Genomic DNA, 18,892 nt, shown 5'->3' on the forward strand with positions numbered 1-18,892 from the left:
AGCTGGAGCACTTAGAAACAGCAAACAAAAGGACTAAAGTGCTCAACATAGTAGGAATAGTTCTCATCACATGCTTCGTAGCAGTAATTTTCGTTTTTCTTACGAGAGAAGTTCGTAAACTCAAAATGAAGCTGACAATACGGATCCCTGCAAACAATGCGTTGGAAAGCTCTTAAACAATATTGAACCGAGACGGTTCAAACTAAGGCGGGGGAAGTTATGGACATCCCTAAGCTCTACCCACGATCTACGGTCTCTACCATCGTGGACTAGATGCTGACCAGGCACTTAGCAAACCGCCATGAACACCAACACTTGGCGACAACGAACATCAACCCTTGGCGACAACGAACTTTGGACGACGAGCATACAGTTGCTGACAACGCAGTCAGCAATCCACCATGAGGACCGACCGTTGGCAACATCGAAGCCCCGAGCGACGCGTGTCAATGCCCCTGGAACGGCAACGGTCACCAATACTTCGATCGACGCAATCCAGGCCAACATCATCCGATGGCCTTTCGCTGATGCCAGCAAGATTCTCATCGAGCCCCACCGGAGGACGCAGGTGCGCCCTCAGCCCAGGTGGTCGAGGCCAGTCAGTTAGTAGGAAACCTTGAGTGCGAGCAGTTAGAAGTTCTAAGTGAAGTCTGATAGAAAAGTGTGGCCTTCAGCCGTAGGGAAAACTTATGTAGCAAGTAGGGATGTAGTACCGGTAGTACCGGTACCGAAAATACCGGTATTACCGACCATTTTTTGGTACCGAAATACCGGTACTGACTGAACCTTGGTACCGGTACTTTCGGTACCGTGAATTCTCTCCCGAAGTGCTGAAATCCGGTCATTACAATAATACATCTAATATGGAAAATGATGAAAACATATAAAACCAAGTATTGCGACATTTGCACCCATTTAGACTCGGCCGAAATTCATTATCATCACAGTCGAATTTCGCACACGACTTCGCAGCGACTGGCATACACAAGTTCGGTTGTGCTCATGCCAGGGGCGTCGGATGCACAACAGGTAAACAAAATAAGTTTGATTAGTGTGAAATTTCGCTGGGAAATGATGATTCAATGGATTCTCAAATTATCACAATGGTCTAAACATTGATGAGAAACCCAATATTTGAACAATCATTTCATATATGCAACCTTTCTGCAAATCCAGGATATCATAGCAGCAATGATTGGTTTAATGAACGTTGAATTTTGGCTTTAATAACTTAGAATAAAACTTGTTAGATTACGGTTTCTAGTTATTTTTTCAGTTTTTAGAATCCGTTGCTAGCATCATCAAGAAACAATCAGTTAAATCTTCTTCTGTTTTCACCTTGCAGCTATCTATCTGATTCTGGTACATGTAAGGTTGTTCCTATTTCATTTTAGACTGACCAAGATACTGCCTGTGAAACTGCACAGAAGCTAAACAATAGCTCCAAAAACAGTTTTATACAACAGTTGAGTTACTCATTTCTTTCTGTATTTTTTATCCATCTATATGTTTTGTTTCATTCAGTATTTTCTGGTTAGCTTCTATGACATCCTTGAAACCCGGAATTCGCAAATGCTTAGTAAATTGTAAACTTTTCTTGTAAAATAATTCTTCATTTCAAGTGAAAATTTTCCAGTACCGGTATTTTACCGGTACTACCGGTACTGTAAGCCCCAGTACCGAAATACCGGTACTCAACAAAAGTGGCCGGTACTGCGACCCCTAGTAGCAAGTTCTAAGTGAAGTCTGATAGAAAAGTGTGGCCTTCAGCCGTAGGAAAGACTTATGTAGCAAGTGAAAAATGAATGATTAATAAAATTCGGGACTTAGTGTTCATAAGTGAAGAAAAAGATTTCTTTTTAAAAAGTCAGATGTGAAGTCCCGTACATTTGTATATATGTTATAAAATTTGGTAATTCATGCATTTAAATAAAATAAAACCTTGTAAAAATTGCTAATGTTAGTAAAATGAAAAAAAAAAACAAATAATTTGAGAACCACTGTCCGTAATTTGAATTCATACTTCTTTAAATCAAATAATCTACCCCTAGTTCTAAGACTGTTTTGGAGAGGGTAAAAATGTGAACACGGTAACTAAACCTAATGAACTACAATGGAGGAAGGGGGGGATCAAAGGAGAAGGATGTGAGGAGAAGAAGGAGCTAGAATTTTGAGCGGGAGATGAGGATCATCAGATCAAGTGTGGATATTGTAAGGGTTTGGAGTCTGAGATAGCGAAGAAGCCAGAAGTGTTTGAACGAGTGCCGCCAAAGTTAATGTAGTGCAGTTCGGAGCCAAGGTACCGAAGAACCGCCAGTTCGGACCAGTGCCAGGGTCGTCATTCAAATGTGCTTTTTCCCACGAACAACCGTGGATAGTTTACGTGAATTGTGGAAACCCCGCCATGTTTGTGGCTCTTCACCCTACTGCGCACGGCGTGCATTTAAAACGGCAAAGTATCCCACCAACCATCGACACGACCGATATCGGGCGTTCGACCATCAACCCTGAACCCCGCTGGAAAATCCCACCGGCGCCCGGGGCGCCGTACTCTCCGTTCTCTTCACGGGTCAACCCTCTGCGACGACAAACACGTGTTCCTGCAGGTAAGTCCTCTCCTCCCCTCCCAACAACATCGATACCAACGGGCCCCAACGATCAGGAAAATAAATTGTAAAACCAACCCTCAACGACCCGGATATAGATTAACTCAACTTATATCTTTAAATTTATAAAAGCAAGAGAGTTCCCCCAAGTAGTTTATTCGGCCTTTTCTAATGTTCACTGTTTGTTCAGTTGGCAGGTAAGTGAAGGGCCCGAGTTTCCCCCTGGTCAATGCTGACCCTAAGGGACTTCAAAGGTGAGGTAGCCTGGGTGTATCGACGCCAATACCACATGATGTATAGAGCGTCCCTTCGGTAGTTTCAAACAGGACCAGCGAACAACCTCTGGCACTCGATTAGGGTTGGAAGAGTGACGCAAAAGGGATTCATATCCTATTCCCCTGAGGACAACGAGAGAGGCAAGATTTTGGATACCGCACACTGTATACCGTGCACAGAAGGTGAAGATCGGGACGGCAAATTCCCCGAAGGACAACGATGGAACCAAGCAAACCCAGATGAAATCCAGCAAAATCTTGTCGCTTCCGTGTAGCCTAGATCATCTGCCAGCATAGTAGCTGTGAAACTCAGGAATCGTAAGTCTGCGGCTTCTTCATCTCTGCCTTGCTTAGGTCCCACACCGGGACCTGTGACCGGCTTCTTTTTTGTACCAGAAAGTCCAGAAACGGCAACATTTAAACGAAACGTAGTCAACATCCCAGCGGAAGAAAATCCTTTCTTTGCTCCTCTTGGCTTGGAAGCTACAAATGCGCATCTTTGTGACATCTTGCATCGTAAACGCTACGGCACCTGTGCCATAATAACACCGACGAACCGACGTGACAGCTAGAACAAATAAATTCAAATTTGTTGTCCGCGACGCCATGATGAAAAATAGCCGAACACTATCGCCACCTCTATAACGGCTCGCGATGATTTGCTATCTCGACACCAAACCCCCGTGTGTTCATATAGGAAACGGTTCGCGTCTGCGCTGATTTGACAGAAGCGATCGCTCGCTTCGCTGGTCGACCGTTAAATTTGGGGGGGGGGGGGGACAGTTTTGAATCACCACTGTCACGTCGGTTCGTCGGTGATAATAATACTACCCGGATGCTCAACATGCGCTAGTTCCAGACTAGCACTCTCTATCGAATAGAACAACTCGAGACACATTTTTAACCTTCACATACCCGACTCCCGACAACTCATTTTGCAAATGCTGGCATTTCCTCAATTTTCATCCGATTTTTTTGAAGTCGCCCTCAATCGATCATACATTGGTTCAAGTTTATTACACTCAAGTGACCATGTAGTATCCGGAACCATTCTGGAGATTTTCCTGATTGTACTGGGGTCAGGGGGTGGTGGAGGGGTTTGTTTTGCCATATGGCTAAAAGTGATTGTTGGCGCGATCACTTACCGCGCACTAAATTCGCCACGATTGGCGATCTTCAAACGTAGGCAGCCGTAAAACGAGAAGGTGCACTTCGAGAGAGGGTGGGAGATTAACGAGGGTTAAGAACTACGCAATGAAAAACGGATCGATCACCGCACGTGGGTGAGACCGTACCGACGAGATAGGGGAATGTTCTTTCACCGCCGCGACAAATAAAACGTGTGCACTACGCGATAGTCGATTTCATACTAAATTTATTGTGTGTTCCAGCTTCGGTGAGATATAAAATGTGTGTGAATGTGTAGTACAATATAGTTGTGTATGTAGATAATTATCTTTAAGTGTTTGTTACAACGATTTGTGTTCTACGTTTCTAGTTTTAAGATAGAATTACCCCTTGGAGATCCGGGTCTCACGTATGATCCCCAACACGCCGGCCGCCGTTGAAACGATTGTTTCAAAGATCTCCGACAAATGACTTTGCTTCCTCTTGGCGTGATGGACCGGTTGGTCTATCTTCCTGATCTGCACTGGGTATTTCAACGAGTGGTTCCTCGATTGGTAGCAGAAAAACTTCAGTCACTGCTCGTGTGTAATATCCTTTCGCTGTTCGAACCTCGACGACCCGAACGTGGCCGTCCGTTCCTGGTGATACTGCCACGACACGACCCAAGTTCCATTCGAGTGGTGGAAGACCTTCTTGCTTCAGCAGGACCAGGGATCCCACCTTTACTTCGTCCCGCACACGTTGCCACTTTGAACGCTGATGGAGCTCGCTGACGTACTCTCGTGCCCAGCGTTTCCAGAAATCCTGGACACTGCGCTTCATCTCTTGGTAACGGTTGAGCCGACCAACAGGATGTGTGGTGTAGTCGGGCTCTGGAATAGAAAACAAAGGCTCTCCCACAAGGAAGTGACCGGGAGTTAGGCTGGACAGATCCTGCGGGTGACTAGACAGTGGCGACAGAGGGCGAGAGTTCAGCATACTTTCGATTTGGGCCACTGTAGTGTTGAACTCCTCCAAAGTGAACGATCGACAGCCAAGAATTCTACGCAGGTGGTGTTTAAACGATTTGACCCCCGCTTCCCACAGGCCACCATGGTGGGGGGAACGAGGAGGAATAAAGTTGAACGTTATTCCACTCTCCAAGCAGTATCCATTCCACTGCTCTGTCGAATACTGCTGAAGGTACTGGCGACGAAGGTGCTTCAGTTCTCGATCAGCGCCGACGAATGCTGTCGAGTTGTCGCAATACAAATTCACTACGCGACCGCGACGTGCGATGAACCGCTTCACCGCATTGATACACGCGACGGACGTAAGGTCGGTGACTACCTCGAGGTGTACCGCCTTCACCACCATACAAACGAACACGGCGACGTACATTTTCACGTTTGCTCCCCTCCCAACTAACGGACGAATACCGAAGGGCCGACAGTAGTCCATACCACTATTCGCGAACACTCGTGCCGGCGTGATTCGCACAGACGGTAGAGGAGCCATGAACTGCTCCGTCGGCTTCGGGGCGCAGCGGAAGCAGGTCACACACTGCTGAACGACTTTACGAACGAGATCGCGTCCACGCAGAGGCCAGAATCTTTGCCGCATGGTAGCCAGTAGCAGGGTTGGTCCTCCATGAAGAGTCCTTAGATGGAGGGAGCGAGCGATTAACCAAGACAGATGATGTTTGGCCGGTAGAAGAATTGGTGCTCTGGTATCCAAAGAGGCCGACAGCTTTGCTAAGCGTCCTCCTATCCGTAGGAGGCCTGTGTTGTCCAGAAACGGGTTGAGCGACTTGAACGACGATTGGAGTTTCCGGTCCTTGCTGGTCAGTCGCGGCTGAGGATTAGCCGAGAGACAACGAATTTCTTCTGGGAATTCTGTACCTTGGACGGAACGAATGAGCGATTTAAGCGAGTAATCCACTTCGGGCGGCTGAAGAGGACCAACTTTGCGACGATTTTGCGGACTTAGAGCGTTTCGACAGAATCGGAAGCAGTAACTAACTACCCGAAGCAACCTTCCAAGATCCGAGTATCGATGGATGATCGAGTGATCCACGTGGGTCACCGCGAAGGTAACCACCTGGCGAGCTTCCACATCACGAACTTCCTGTTCTTCACGAGTGAGTGACACGATGTCTTCAGGCCAAGTTTCGACGGCCTGAACGAGAAAGTTAGGCCCATGCCACCACAGCGAATCTTCGAGTATTTCGGACGGTAAAACTCCACGAGATATCCTGTCCGCCGAATTGGCCTTCGACGGAACATGGCGCCAGCTGTCGTGGATCGATAGTTTCTGTATTTCTGCTATTCTATTCGACACGAACACCTTCCAAACGGTAGGCGGCGATCGAATCCAGTGTAGAACTATACTGGAATCCGACCAGAACGTCACTACTCCGGTGAATCTAGTCGTGCTTCGGACTTGATCCAGCAGCTGACATCCTAACAAAGCAGCACAGAGTTCAAGTTTCGGTGCTGTAAGTCCACGCAGTGGTGCGACTCTCGATTTGGCTATGAGAAGTTGGCTGTAGTGATCTCCAGCCCCATTCGACGAAACCACGTAGACACAGGCGCCGTAGCCGTGGTCGGAAGCATCGCAGAAGCAATGCAATGCGTAGCTGTTGAAGTCGTTCGCGAGAACTCGACGTGGAATTTTCAGGTCTGCTAATTGCGGGATTTCTTCACGGAAACGCAGCCACCAATCTCGTAGGTTCTCGGGAAGGTCATCATCCCAAGGAATTCCTATCGCCCACAGCTTCTGAATAAACATTTTGGCACTCATCACCACTGATCCGACTAGACCTAGCGGGTCGAATAACTGTGCCATCTCGGAGGCCACCACTCGTTTGGAGACCTTGATCGAGGGCGGAAGCGATGGGATTTTGAATCCAAATTCATCGGTGACGTGCGACCACAACAAACCTAGCGTTTTTGTGTTTCCGGAATCGTCGATTTCAGTTTCCGGCGCAAATTCCTTGAGTTCATCCGGCAAGTGAGCCAGAATTCGAGGATCGTTGGAGCTCCATTCCCTCAAGTTGAAGCCTCCAAGCTTCAGTAGTTCCGTCAGCTGTATCACTGTCTCAACAGCAATTTCCAGGTCGTCTTCCCCTGAAAGAGCATCGTCCATGTAGAATCCTTTCCGGATGACCTTTGCACCTAGCGGATATCGGTGCCCTTCGTCCTCTGCCAATTGGTTAAGCACACGTGTGGCCAGGTGAGGTGCGCATGACGTCCCGTAGGTCACCGTGGTGAGCTGGTATCGCTGAAGAGGTTGGGTTGTACTTGTCCGCCACAGCACTTGCAGAAACCTGCGGTCCAGAGGATGAACCCAAAACTGGCGGAACATCTTCTCTATATCAGCCTTGAAAACAAAACGAGGGATCCGCCAGTTGAGGACGATAGCGAGAAGAGGAGGTTGCACGATCGGACCAACGAGTAGCACATCATTCAACGACAACTGGGAACTGCCCTTACAGGTGGCGTCGAAGACAACGCGGGTCTTCGTGGTGGAGCTATCGAGGCGGAAGATGGCATGGTGTGGCAGTACAAACTGGGGAATTTCGACGCGAGGACTCAACTCCATATGGCCTAGTGCCGCATACTCCTCCATGAACTTCACGTATTCGCTCTTAAACTCGTGGTTTGCCGCAAATTTCCTCTCTATTGCCCAGAATCGGCGTTGTGCTACCGCGAAAGAATCTCCCAGCAGTTGAATCATTTCATCCCGTACCGGAAGGCGAACCATGTAGCGACCATCACTTGTTCGACTGACTGTGCTTCGGAAATGCCCCTCACACGCTTCCTCCAACGGAGTCATCGCCTTATAACCGTCGAAGTTTTCGACCTCCCAAAAGCGCTGCAGCTTATTATCGAGACTAGTGGTGGCACTGACTACACGAATCGGAGAAGTACGAGATGCTGTTGATAGCCGACCAGCGACAACGTACCCGAAAACAGTTTTCTGAAGTATCGGGAAACCAGCGCGTAGATTGATCGTATGCGAGAGCATCAGGGAGTAGAACAGTTCTCTACCAACGAGAATATCGACCCCGGAGCTGATGTTGAACCTCGGGTCTGCGAGAGGGACGTTGTTGGGGAGATTCCAGTCAGAAATGTCGATGTGCTTACTTGGAAGCGTGACCGTGATTTGTGGTATAACGAGACATTCGAGAGGGTAGTCTAATCCTCCGAAGCGAGACGAGATCCTGATCAATACTTTAGAACGAATGTGGACGATTCCCTGGCCAATACCACTAACATCGATGCTGATTCTATCGCGTTTCAACTCCAGCTTGCGCGCCAGAGCCTCCGAGATGAAATTTGCTTGGGAGCAGCTATCCAGAACCCCACGAACGTAGCGAGGGTTGCCGTTGGAGTCCTTCACCTTGACAGCTACCGTTGATAGGAAAACTTCACCGCAGGGGGCACGTACGGGAACGCTTTGTGGAGCAACACAGGAGAAGAGTTCAATTCTAGACTTTTTCCGATCGATTGCGGAGCGAGCGAATCAACCGGCGACGGGGAGGGAGCAACGACGACCGAATACGAGAACGAGTTTACCGGGCCAGACGACATAGACCCGACGGGTGGCTGTTGCGAACGCGATGGTGGTGAGGAAAACGAGTGCGAGGCGACTACGGACGAGTTCGACGACACTTGAGGTTGAGCTGGAGGAATCACTTCACTGGCTGCCGTAGAGCACGCCAGCGTTGTTTGAGACGACGACGGTTTCGCAGCCACGGCTAGTGGCGGCAGATGCAAAAGGGTGTGGTGTTTCTTGGAGCAATTTCTGCAGCTTCCACTGCTGCAGTTTTTGGCGAGATGTGGCCCCTTCAGGCAGTTGATGCACAATCCATTTTTCTTCACCATCTCAAAGCGTTGTTTCACCTCCATTCCGACAAACTGATCGCATTTGAAAAGAGGATGGGCGTCTTTGCAAGGCGGACACTTGTTCGTAACCTCCGTAGCAACGTGGATGGAAATCGATTTGGGTTTCGAGGGTTTGGGTTCGACAGGGTGATTGGGCGTTTGAAGCAGTTTAACAGACTGTAACACTCGCGATGTTTTTCGCACAAATTCGGTTAGTTGCTCGTACGTGGGACGCACATTTTCCTGGCAACTGTTCTCCCACTCCTACAGAGTACCAGGATCCAAACGCTTACTGAGGGTTTCGACGAGCACTGTGTCCCACAAGTCAGCTGGTGTATCCAGCTTTCCCAATACTCCCACATGATGGTCGAACTCATCAACGAGTTCGTATAGCGACGACGAGGAAGCTCTCTTCACCGAAGGAATAGCGAAAAGAGCAGCGAAATGATGTTTCCGTAGTAGATTCGGATTATCATATCGCTCACAAATTGATTTCCATGCTGCAGCATAGTTGTCGGAGTTTACTTCAAAATTTGCGATTATGCGCGCGGCCTCGCCTGTGAGAGCCGCTTTCAAGTACATAGTGCATTTTCTGCACCGACGAGAGGTGAACGCTTGAATGGATCATGGACCGAAAAATGTCCCGAAAGGCTATCCATTTGGATGGATTGCCACAAAAATCTGGAATGTGGATTTCCGGCAACCGCACAGACTGCATTGGTTGGACCGGAGGACGATTGACTACTGAGCCGGAGGGTGGTGGATCCAGCGGCAGTTTACTAACGAGAGATGCTTTCAGCTCGTGGTACATGGATTGAAATTGTACCCGCTGCGCAGAAATGGTTGGCTCTTCTTCGTCATCGATTTCATCACCGGTGACGACATCTTCGATTTCTTCGATCTCGTCCTGTATGTGTGCGAAATCAGCCCACAAACGATCGAGAGTGTCGATCCTCACCTTGACTTGGTGGAATTGACCTTGTTGGTATTGGTCGTTAAACTTTTTGATCAACGCGGCAGAGCCCAAAATGTTCGCTCTTTGCCGCAAAAGCGTTTTCAGCTTGGCTGATTTTGCCACCACCGAACGAGAAGCACGTTTCTTCATAGTGAGTGCAGTAACAGTAGGAGTAGTAGATAAAAGAGTCACCCACCTGGTATCGACGGTTTGAGTTACCTTAACCGTCGACTCTCACGTGTTCGTGTCGTTCCAGTCGGGTACCGGAGCCAGCAAAGCGAACGGCAAATCGCAGTGCCGAGAAGAGATGAGCGGGGTCGACGAGGGGTTGTCCGCTACAAGGCCAAATTCACTGCGATGCGCGAGAACAATGCGCGCGCGATACCGCAACGTGGTCGAACGATCGACGACAATGGCTGCCTGCGAGACCTTTCTGCAACGTGGTCCCGGGTTTCGGCACCAAATCTGTTGGCGCGATCACTTACCGCGCACTAAATTCGCCACGATTGGCGATCTTCAAACGTAGGCAGCCGTAAAACGAGAAGTTGCACTTCGAGAGAGGGTGGGAGATTAACGAGGGTTAAGAACTACGCAATGAAAAACGGATCGATCACCGCACGTGGGTGAGACCGTACCGACGAGATAGGGGAATGTTCTTTCACCGCCGCGACAAATAAAACGTGTGCACTACGCGATAGTCGATTTCATACTAAATTTATTGTGTGTTCCAGCTTCGGTGAGATATAAAATGTGTGTGAATGTGTAGTACAATATAGTTGTGTATGTAGATAATTATCTTTAAGTGTTTGTTACAACGATTTGTGTTCTACGTTTCTAGTTTTAAGATAGAATTACCCCTTGGAGATCCGGGTCTCACGTATGATCCCCAACAGTGATTATTTCGTGTGTTATGGTGTTTGAGAGGCCCCCGCGAAACTTGTTTCAGGTGTTCCGGAGCGGCCATATCAGTTTCTACATACTTCAGTCAATTGTTTCTGCCCCATTCTCTTGAAATCATGAAGTTTGTTAGGTCGCACGGCATGTTTTGGTTGCACACCAAAAATGTCCCCGATGTCACCGCCGTGGAACCTATGCTAGCTGTTCCGGGGTGGCCATATTAGTTGATACAGACTTCAGGCTATTGTTTCTGACTCAGTCATTCGAAATCATGAAGATTGATATGTCGCACGACATGTTTTGGATGAAAACCAGAAGTGTCCCCAATGAGGGCCCGCGGAACCTGTCACGGTGATCCAGATGGGTCAAATTATTCAAATCTGATTATCGCAATTGTGATTTGTTGTTCATAATGAAAGTTCAGCTGAAAATTAATGGTTCAAACACAATAACACACGAAATAATCATTTTTAGCCTTTTCGGTACCCTCCCTGACCCCAGCACAATCCGGAATAACTCCGAAATGGTTCCGGATATTGCATGTCCACTTGGGTGTAATAAACTTGCACCAATTTATGATCGATTGAAGGCGACTTCAAAAAAATTGAATGAAAATTGACGAAATGCCAGCGTTTTGAAAATGAGATGTTGGGGGTCGGGTATGTGAAGGTTAATAACTCACTATCGAAAACGCAACCCGAACAGGGCGACAATAGAGATCATTTACAGAAACATAAAAATAATAATAATTATTATTCGTCGAATTATTCGTCAATCTTTTTATGAAGTCTGAAACCCATGACTACGACCATGTTTCATGTCTTAAGTGTTGCATATCTTTCGGCGCCATGTTTATGGTTGTTTTGTGATACGTTCAGCTGCTCGCGCGTGTCCGTTGAACGTTTGAACGTTGAACGAGCATAGTGAAACAAACAGCAGTGTGAGGTGCATTTTCCGTTGGCACACGAAATATGCTGCATGAGTTTACAAAAATACAGAAAAAGGTGCCCTATGATGATCGGTTGTAAACGAGCAACGAACCCTTTTGGCCTAATCGTATTTCTTTATAGCACTTACTCCTGATGAACCTGCTGTTGAAGGATGATGATTAGGCTTTCTGCTAGCTAGGGACAGGATGAGCCAGTGATATAATTGATAGCCGGTACCTGCTATTTAAAGGCATGATAATCTCTACTTATGCTGCTTCGCATGATTTATGCTTTCACCAATACCTACTCGCACCGTACATCGTCGATTCGACGGCGCTTGCTGAAGTTATGTGCTCTTTGTATCGAATTCCTTTCAGTGTTGTTCATTCTGTGCTTTTACACTTTGCTCTTTTCGCTTCGACTTGCAATTCAATAGCGGACCTGTATCGCAAAGATTTCTTATCGGAAGATTGGTATTCTTTGTGTGTAATATTATTTATGCTACTGCTGCAAGTCCGTCATTCAAAGTTTGCAATCTTTTTTTACGGAAAGGAGGTTCAAGTTTGGATTTATTACCTACTGCAAAACTTCTAACCAAATGTTCTATCACAATTTCCCGATTACTTATATAGGGCTGTCTTAAAACCAAGTGGGCTTCGTCGAGAATCCCAAGCAACAATTTAAAGTATTATTAATAATTATTATCGGTTTTTGTGATTTCTAAAGAATTACCATAAAACCTAAATTGGGAAACCCAAAGGTTAATGTTGCTTTTAAATAATTCATCGAATTTAATATAATCGAGAGTTGTATAGTGTACTTGATAACTTCAATAAAACCAATAATAATTTAATGAAGTAGGGGTATCGCAATGATTAATTTTATAACAGTTTTATCAGAGTCCAAGAAAAGTATTATTTCTATACAACATTCAGCACCACAGTATAAAACTTGACAACTCTTTAAATGCGGACTCTTCGTCAGTAAGCATGGGTTGTTTCGTGGAAGCCCATTCAGTTGCATTGTGGAAGTCGATCATGTAGCGTCGTCGTCATATTTCAGCTTCAGGTGACCGCGGCCAAATGTTAGTTATACGAAGGGGGTTGCTAGCAGCTACATCGTCGTCATCGCATTTTTTCTGCTAGGTATAGGTTGTTTATGTTTTGGTGGTTTCGTACGTTGAACGTTGGCTTTTCCGTTGAGCGATCGGGTCGGAAGTGGAACAAACAGCATACCGCATTCAGTTGTACTGGTGACGGTTGTGAATTGTGCATTCGTGACCACGGTGGAATATATTGATCACCGGGCGGTGAGTGATATTACTGTAATTGCGAACCAAGTGATAGTGAATGTTACTGAGTATTTGCTAAATGATATGTGTCCAAAACGAGAAAATTAAACTCTATATGTCTGTTTTTTGAGATTTGAACACGTGAATGTAAAAAGGACATCAACGATGGTGAAATTTGTATTGTGTGAAAGATCTGGGAGGTGAGTAACACTATTTGATATAAATACTCGTATGATTGTACTGCATCAATTTAATATTGCTTCACCAGTATTACTATTGTATTAATGTACAGATGTATGAAACACTATAAAATGAGTTATGTGAAATAAGACTAAATCATTCGATTATCTTGTACCGACTTTTTGAACCCCCTAAGCAGAAAGAAAAATACCACAAGTGGTAGTCGAAATACGCGTATCTGTCAAAGGATAAGCAACATAGAGCGGAATTAAAAGGTACGAAACTGATTACACTCATTCGAACATTCGATTATGTTGAGCATTGCATCAAAAGAATAAGTATTTTCACCAATCATAGCTATATTTTGGCCAAAGAGCCTTTTGCTATGCAAATCGGCAAATCATGTTTTTTGACTACTTTGTCGACTTTGAATCTGGGGGAAGTTGATCACTTTTCCTCTATTCCTTTCAATAAAATCAGGTACATGATTCAAAACAAATATTTTGAAAACATGTACTGGGTGGACCTGTATCAGGTTCCGTAAACGAAATTCTTACAAGAAACTGCTACATTTTGTAAAAAATGTTCAAATGGCCAATGATCAACCAATGACATACCATTCTAAGATTGGAAAATTATTGAACAAACTAAATTTGATCATGCCGAATTTGAATAAGTACTTAAAATTCTTAAAATTCTCATAACTAGTGTATTTTGTGTGTTAAAAGTAAAATAAAGTTTGGTTAATTACAGAATGGCCCACATTAAACGCCTAAAGGTAGGCAATTTATTGAAAAATCGTCTTCTTTTCTTAAAAATATGCTATTTTCTAATAAAATTTGTATGTTAACATCAATTTTAAGTTGATCTATGTTCAATGAGCCTACCATGAATGAATAAAAGTATTTTGTGAGTCATCTGATATACAAGGCGTTGGTGGGAGGCGTTTCGATAATTTTATGTTAAATCTGCCACATTTGACATAGAAACCTTCAAAAATCCTTCAAATATATTCGCTCAATTGATTTACGTCAAAAGTTCTTTCACTAAAACAGAATTGTAGCGTCCTCAGCCGTTGAAAGACGTGGATCCCATAGTGATCAATTTCACCCCGCTGATCAACTACCAACCACGCCACGCCACGGTGAAGATCTGGTCCGTTGTCGACTGGTCGTCGATGTAGCCGGCTTGATAACTTCCCACGAGCTCATTCGTTTTAGATGACAGATGACGGAAGATGATCTGGGATAGCATTCAAAATGGTGATCGCTCTGAAGTCCTCACATTCCAAATGGTTGCCTTTCTTGTGAATGGGTCAGATTACCCCTTCCTTCCACTCCTCCAGTAACTGTTCAGTCTCCCAGATCCTGACTATCAATTGGTGCAGACAGGTGTTGAGCTTTTCTGGGCCCATCTTGATGAATTCAGCTGCGATACCACCTAACCTACCAGCTGCTTTGTTGGTTTTGAGCTGGTTATGGCATCCTTAACTTTCCTCAGCGAGGAAGTTGGCTCATTTACGTCCTCTGCCACATTGGTGTAGTCGTTCCCTACGTTGTCGAGGTGTTCTGTGCCAAAGTCCTCTACGCCACTCAAGTTTTCGTCAAAGTGCTGGGTCCACCTTTCGATCACCTCACGTTCGTTCGTCAAGAGGCCTCCGTTCTTATCCCTGTATATTTCGGCTCGCGGCACGAAGCCGTTGCAGGATGCTTTGGGCTTCTCGTAGAACTTCCGTGTTTCATGGGGACGGCACAGCAGTTCCATTTCCTCGCACTCTGCTTCTTCCAGGCGGTGCTTTTTCCCCCAGAAGAGATGGGTCTGCCACTTCCGCTTCTGTTTGCAACGTATCACGTTCTGCCGGGTTCCTTGCTGCAGCATTACCGCTCGTGCTACGTTCTTTTCGTCCAAAATCGCACTCCACTCCTCGTCGAACCATTCGTTTCGTCGACTCCTTACCATGTAGCTGTGGTATCCGGTCACTATTTTTTTTACCATTCGGCCGATCCACCATCAGCCGAATTGTTTTTCTAAATTTTAACGCGCACGACGACGAACATCCGTCCGTCACTCACAACAATACTCACTAAACTGAAGCATCTCCATCTATCAAGCACGAGTCAATGTATCTGACGTTTAGGGTGCGTTACGGGCGTTAGCCCGTGAGCACGTTCATAAAATTCCATTCATGCACGCTTAGCTAAACGCATGCGTGTACGCTAAGAAAATGCAATACCAAATAAAACTAAGAATATATCGCTTTGTCTACTCTGTCATCTCTGAATACTACAGTAGCCAATGGTGATTTTACTGTTCTCCAGCTGTGCTCTTGAGGGGCCACCCTCATCTGGCAACACTGCCTCGAGATTCTACGCGTATATGCTGAGGCGACATCCAGTTGCTTCGGTCGCACAAGGTTGTACCGTGGCGGTCGCCGGTACCGTACATCATCGATGACGGAGAGTTTTGGTGGGCGCAGTTTGACCATCACTAGATAGTGGTCGGAATCGATGTTAGCACCACGATAGGTCCTGACGTCGATAATGTCGGAGAAGTGCCGTCCGTCGATTTGTGATTCCGTCTGCTGTGATGATCTCTAGGTGTAACGATAAGGGAGCTGTGTTGAAAAAAAAGCTATGTATGGCCATGTTTTTGGAGGCGGTAAAATCAATAAGTCGTAGGCCGTTTTCGTTCGTCAGATCTTAACGGTGTTTTTATTCCCTTAGGTACGTGAACCAAGCATTTACCAGCCAAGTTTCATTTATGAAATTGATTTCATTTGCAGACCACAGCGTACAATCTATGGATATAAATTGTTCCAACGCAATACGTTTATCTGAACTTTTGACGAAGCGAATAAAGGCGATGAATATTATCTACTTCTCGGTACCTGTGAGGTGGGATTTTATCGAGTTTACCTTTTCTGGTTACTGCATTTTGTCTGGATGATGAAGAAATCAGAGAAGTTAAACCTTCTCAAAATCATGCATGGTAAACTAAAGAGTTCGTTGATTGTGTATTCTAGCATCTACAACAACGATGCAAGCAATGCGACTTTCCCACTATCGCTAGCATGACAAAAAGAACCATCGAAGCGTGGCAAATGGTGCATTCCCATAATAAAATCTTGCCGGCCAAATGACGACGGCCTTCAGACATTCCGGAGCATCTTCAGTTACTGTCTTAGACGCCTGCCACGCCATCCAATTCAACTACAACAACATGCGCGCAGATTCGCATAAGATAACAGCATAGGAAAGAATAATAAAACTATCGCATCGTCCGTCGTCGTCGTGAAATCTGTTGCCGAGGCCGGCTTTGACGGTGTACCTTTTTAAAAACCACGGCAAAGTGTGTGCGGTGCGCCCTATGCCATGCCGGTCCGGGCTGGGTCGGGGCAACATAATAGCGGTTCTGGGGCATGGCGCAGAAAAAAAGCACGCCATTCCCAAGATTAAATGAATAAATATTTTGAACACCGCCGGAGGAACGGTCCTCGAACCAGGCCAGCAGGGGAGGGCAAGGGAGGCTGCTCGTCCCACGTGAACCTGTTTGAGGTAAAACGCTTTGGCCGGTCGGGATACCTATACTTCATGTAGCATAGTCGGCCCGGTTCGTACTGGCTGACCTGACTGGGAGAGATGAATTTTTCCGCTCTCTGTTCAATCAATGACCAGTGGAACAGTGTTTGTGGGAATGCGGAGTAGACTGGTTGGAACATTTTGAATTTTTAATACCATCGAATACATTAAATAAAATATTGGGTTGGTATTAGAATGAGAATTATCTTCTGTTTGTTTTGTTAGACGGGCTTAGTGATCTAGTGGCTACCGCTTCTGATTGGTATGTAGAAGGTTCTGGGTACAATCCCTGACTTTCCTCCTACTTTGTATCTTTCTCCCTCGTTTCTACATATACAACTCATGTACCATAAATCGGGATGACTTTGATAGTTTTTCAGCGAAAGAGGGCCTTATTATTAGGAACAACTTTGTAGAAGTCCATATTTGTTTAAAAAATCATTTGAAGGCGCTGCATGCATCTTTCCTCGTAAATCTGGTTCATGGACGATTGTGCAGTGTCTATCAGATAACGCCTACTAGTTATGCAATCATGCAAACTGTGCCGCATATCTTCAGAATAAATAATACATACAATTCTATCGCCTGGCATCCACGCACCAATGTGTGAGCCCTCTGCCATCGATATCCTACCAACACTCCGACATCCGCATGAATTTGCGCAGACGCAGAGGTATATTCGGTCTGCTGTGGATACAAATGACTGCAATCATCATTTCCTTTCCCTTCCCCATCATTGGCCTGCAACCTGACGTGGCAGGCGCCATTGTCGCCTAAAACAGAAGATCACCAGCACTCACACGCTGAAGATGCCTGACAGTCCCCGGCAGATATCTCATTGGTTCCTTGTGTGATACTGGAGTAGCATCTACGGGCGATCAATTAAGCTCAAGCTCAACCCTCTAGTACCCAACCCCGCCTTTGGACGGGGTATAGTTTGAGCATTTTTGTATTTTTTCTTGCCTGGGCTATCAAAACTTATATATTTTTAGCTGATATTTAGGACTGTTCTGTATATCTTGTTATGGTTTTTGGTGTATTTTAAAGCGTATTACCATTTTTTTGAAATCATTGAAAAATTGATGTTTTGGTCACGTTTTGGATGTCATTGTTTTTTTTTGTATTTAATCGCAACAATTAACGTATTTGAAAATTTTCCTCGATCATTCTTTTATAGTAGAAGAGTTAAAGGGAGTTGAATACACTCTAAAATTGTTCTCCTAAATGTTACACGGAAAATAAAATTTTTCATGAAAAAAAATTTAAAAAAATAATAACCTAACAATAATTATAAAATCTCAAAATGTTTTCATCTTAAAAAATCGGTATATCATAGGCTTCCAGGAAAAATATAAAAGTGTAGGGATGTTCAAAAATAAAAATTGGATAAATCAAAAACCAAAATTCACAAAATCGAGAATTAAAAAGAATCATCTTCCAAAACATGTTTTAATCGATTTTAGATGACGAAAAATGATGTTTAGATCAAAAAATTTGGGTATTAGAGGGTTAAGCTCAAGTTATCTTCTGTTTGTTTTGTTAATTTTCACCCAAGGAAGGCTTGTGAGGCAAAAAATATGGAGAAATTTATATTTTTGAAAATTATTTTTTTTATGGATTTTGATCGGAGACTCGGATTTGAAACGTAAAAAACGCAGTAGGCTAGACAAAGTTTGCCGGAGCCGGTTAGAATGCTATAAATATAGTATTTGAATTTACGACTCTATTGTGTTCATTATTGTATATTTAATCGACGTTAACAGATTGTATTTGAATTGTAATCAAGAGCTCAAGGATTAACAAATGTGGGGGCCTGAAAATGCTTTTCGCGATTGTGCTCCCGGCATTAGATCCCAGATCTAGTAGAAATTCATGCCGAAGTTCATTGAGAAACTGCTAAAAGAATTTATAGCTAAAAATTTCGAGAAGTTTCTAGTTAAATATAGAAACCATTGTGCTGTCGTTTTTTTGCGAAATCCTAAGAAAATTTCTAGGAGATCCCTGATGCAATCTGTGGATAAATTGATAGTCTACCTACCACCATGAAGAAAGAACACCTAACAAAAACTTGCTCTAAGGACTGTTGAATTTATAAAACGGACAACTTATTTATGCGATATCATTTTTTATTTTTTAATAAAGTCGTTTTCAGTTTTTTTGCATAGCTTTTCATAACTATTCTACA

The 18,892-nt window shown here is 44.9% G+C and overlaps 1 protein-coding gene across 1 annotated transcript; it reads right to left on the reverse strand.

Moving 5' to 3' along the window:
• Nucleotides 1–4,459: 4,459 nt before the first annotated feature.
• On the reverse strand, nt 4,460–9,982 carry LOC115258488 (uncharacterized). Its single transcript, XM_062857696.1, has 3 exons — nt 9,458–9,982; nt 8,555–9,141; nt 4,460–8,447 (listed from the first exon to the last, which is right to left on the reverse strand). Exons 1-3 carry the CDS (start codon nt 9,980–9,982, stop codon nt 4,460–4,462), a joined length of 5,100 nt encoding a protein of 1,699 aa, XP_062713680.1.
• Between the last annotated feature and the right edge of the window lie 8,910 nt (nt 9,983–18,892).

Source organism: Aedes albopictus, chromosome 3, assembly GCF_035046485.1.
Source record: "Aedes albopictus strain Foshan chromosome 3, AalbF5, whole genome shotgun sequence".
Classification (NCBI taxonomy): domain Eukaryota; kingdom Metazoa; phylum Arthropoda; class Insecta; order Diptera; family Culicidae; genus Aedes; species Aedes albopictus.